General features: G+C 37.0%; 1 protein-coding gene across 1 annotated transcript in view; it reads right to left on the reverse strand.

Annotated features, from left to right (window-relative positions):
- CAND1 (cullin associated and neddylation dissociated 1) overlaps nt 1-3,656 on the reverse strand; it is a 46,077-nt gene that overhangs the window by 20,155 nt on the left and 22,266 nt on the right. Inside the window, exon 3 of the mRNA XM_017512275.2 lies at nt 1,388-1,542. Coding sequence (XP_017367764.1) covers nt 1,388-1,542 — 155 coding nt within the window. The remainder of the gene's footprint in view (nt 1-1,387; nt 1,543-3,656) is intronic.

Raw genomic sequence — 3,656 nt, forward strand, 5'->3', positions numbered from 1 at the left:
ACTTGAACCCAGGAGGCGGAGGTTGCAGTGAGCTGAGATTGCGCCACTGCACTCCAGCCTGGCAACAGAGCAAGACTCCCTCTCAAAAAAAAAAAAAAAAAAGATAACCCTAACTTTTAATAAGGTCATTTCCAACCCAAAGAGTACATAACTTCATTATAAAGCAGAAATCTCATTCCAGGACTCATAAATCAGAATTACTACTTAAAGTAGGTCATGTTGTTACTGAGAGAAAAAAAGGAACAATTAAGAATCTGAATGGTTAAAAAAAATTCTTGTAAGAACCAGAAACTGGCTCAATCACAAACACATTTCAATGAGAGAAAAACAGTAAAAAAATATATATAGCTAACACAATTATAAATAATACACTTCTGAGTTGGTGAACTGTTTTATTGAAATAAGCAACTATTTAATAAGGGTAAAATAACACTGGTATGATACACTGGAGAAAGCATCCTTTTTGGATTAAAAGATAATGGATTTGAATCTTTACCCAATTAGCCACCCAACTTTGGGTGAATTAACTTTATCTCCCTCAATTTCAGTTCCCCCATCTACAAACTAGAAAGAATAGTAAGACCTCCCATATGATTGATGTTTAGACTAGTTATATGTATGCAGCATTTAGCATGAAAACCAGCACAGTGAATGATTTAAGTAAATGAGTGAAAATAACATACCCAGACTACATTATTATTAATCTAAATCTTCACATGAGATAGGCGATAATCTCACTTTTTGCAGATGAGACAATAGCCTTTAGCCTGCTAATTTTGGCAACAGTTTAGTAGTCAAGACCAGTTCTAAAATTTATATTACCTACACATTTCTATTAGAGGCCAAAAGCTATATAATTAGTTGACAAACTCATTAATTATAGTTTTAAATTTGTTCAATTACAGAGTAGCTGTTAAAGGCTCAGCTTTAATTAAAGCTACTAGTAAACTGAACTATTTCGCAGCTACGTCTGAACTGTGTTAAATTTTATGTAGCAAATACTGACGCAAAGTGAAATTAATACTGAAAATAGAAAACTAATCAGGACGCATTATTTTGGTTATCTCTTCCCTAACCACATAGGTTAGCATAACTCTAATCTGCAGTCATGGTACACACAGTATAAAATTTTGCTCCAACATATAAAAGTCCTTCACTGACATTCATATGACATACAAGTTCAATGAAAACATTCATTTAACAGCTAATTTACTTCTAAGAAAAACAAGGCTTCAAGCTTTAATTTTCTTAATTGTTCAAAGGGATTCCTAGGAAGATCTGTAAGGACAGCCACCTCCCTCCCTCCCTTGCCAGAAGAGGAAAAAAAAGTGGGAAGAAATACCTCCACATAAAAAGAAAATAGGAAGGAAAATATGTTCTTGCTTACCACTGGAAGCTGGAGGAAGTTCTCCAATCACTGTTTTAAGACCAATGCTTGAAATGTCCCGAAGTTGTTCTTTATCAGAAAGCATGTTAGTGCAGAGGGTATCTACAATTGTCTCTACTTGGTATTCTTTCACTTTACTCACTAAAGGACCAAGACTGTAATACAAAGGAGAAATTGTTTTAAAAAATCTAGATAAGCACATAAGAAGGAAAATACATAAGTAGAAATATTAACCTTTCTGCCTAGAACTGTCAATATAAAGTATATACCATGTCTGTATCATAAATAGTATACAAATAAGGATGTTAAAAAAAAAATTGTGATTGGTGATTTTTGCAGTTGGTTTCCAAGTTTTTCTCACTGATTTCCATCCTAGTATCATGAAACTGAAGATGCTTTCCATATCATACCCCTAAAGCTAATTAGTTGACAAATACACAGAAAACCTATTTCTTTTTCTTTTTCTTGAGAGAAAGGGTCTCACTGTTGTTTACAATGGCCTTGAACTCCTGGGATCAAGTGATCCTTCCACTTCAGCCTCCTGAGTAACTAGGACTACAAGGGCACACCACCATGGCTGGCACAAAACTTTTTAATAATAAAAAGGTGAGGCGAGATGTGGTGGCTCACGTCTGTAAGCCCAGCACTTTGGAAGGCCAAGGCAGGTGGATCACTTGAGGCCAGGAGTTTGAGACCAGCCTGGCCAACATGGTGAAATCCCATGTCTACTAAATATACAAAAAAATTAGCTGGGCATGATGGTACATAGTCCCAGCTACTTGGGAAGCTGAGGCACAAGAACTGCTTAAACCAAGGAGGCGGAAGTTGCAGTGAGCCGAGATCACACCACTGCAATCTAGCCTGGGCGACAGAGGAGACTCGTCTCAAAACTAAATAAATAAGTAAGTAAATGGAAGTTCCATCCAATACATAGGTTTAGCATCCCTCATCTGAAAATTCAAAACTCTTTGAGTGCCATGATGGAAAATTCCAAACCCAACCTCATGTGCTGGTCACAATCAAAACTTCGTTTCATGCACAGAATTATTTTTTCCTCTTCCTATCCTCAATGTACATAATTACTAAAAATATCATATAAAATTACCTTCAGACTATGTGTATAAGATACATATGAAATATAAATGAATTTCATGTTTAGACTTGGGTTCCCTCCCCAAGTTATCTCATTTTGTATATGCAAATATTCCAAAATCTGGAAAAATACAAAATACTTTGGTCACAAGCATTTCAGATAAAGGACACCAAACCTGCAAATCACTTTGCCAACGTTGACCCTTTCTTCCTATTACCAAACACCACCTCATGAACCAAAAGAATTTCCACTGCCCTTGAGTCTCCTTAATTTATAAAACAATGTGCTTTTAAATTTTCTTGTCTAAATGTTAAAAGCATAAAGTAATTGGTTGTAAAGATGAAAACGAGTGAATACTACCCTGTGCTCCTAAAACACTCTGCATATACTTTTCTCATTAGTATTAAGGATGTTGTTACAAATTTGCATTACGTCCACCAATTGAACCACTTCTTGAGGATGGAGAAAGTCCTTCCTTTGTGTCATTCCCATAGATTTCAGTAGGTAAGTTTGGTACATGAACATTCATTAAGACAGCAATCCCACACTGTTGGTAGGAGTGTGAATTAGTTCAACCACTGTGGAAGATAGTATGGTGACTCCTCAAGGATCTAGAAATAGAAATTCCATTTGACCCAGTAATCCCATTACTGGGTATATACCCAAAGGAGTATCAATCGTTCTATTATAAAGACACATGCACAGGCATGTTCATCGGGCACTGTTTACAATAGCAAAGACCTGGAACCAACCCATATGCCCATCAATGATAGAATAGACAAAGAAAATGTGGCACATGTACACCATGGAATACTATGCAGCCATAAAAAACAATGAGTTTGTGCCTTTGTAGGAACGTGGATGAACCTGGAAATCATCATTCTTGGCAAACTGACACAAGAACAGAAAATCACACACCGCGTGTTCTCACTCATAGGCGGGTGTTGAACAGTGAGAACACTAGGACACAAGAGGGGAGCATTACACACTGGGGTCCATTGGGGTTGGCTATAGGAGGGATAGTGGGAGTGAGGGTGGGGGAGGGATAATGTGGGGAGAAATGTCAGGTACAGGTAATGGGATGGTGGCAACAAACCACCTTGCCATGAATGTACCTATGCAACAATCTTGCATGATCTGCACATGTACCCCAGAATCTAAAGTACAATAAAATAA

Source organism: Cebus imitator, unplaced genomic scaffold (genome assembly GCF_001604975.1).
Source record: "Cebus imitator isolate Cc_AM_T3 unplaced genomic scaffold, Cebus_imitator-1.0 Scaffold467, whole genome shotgun sequence".
NCBI lineage: Eukaryota > Metazoa > Chordata > Mammalia > Primates > Cebidae > Cebus > Cebus imitator.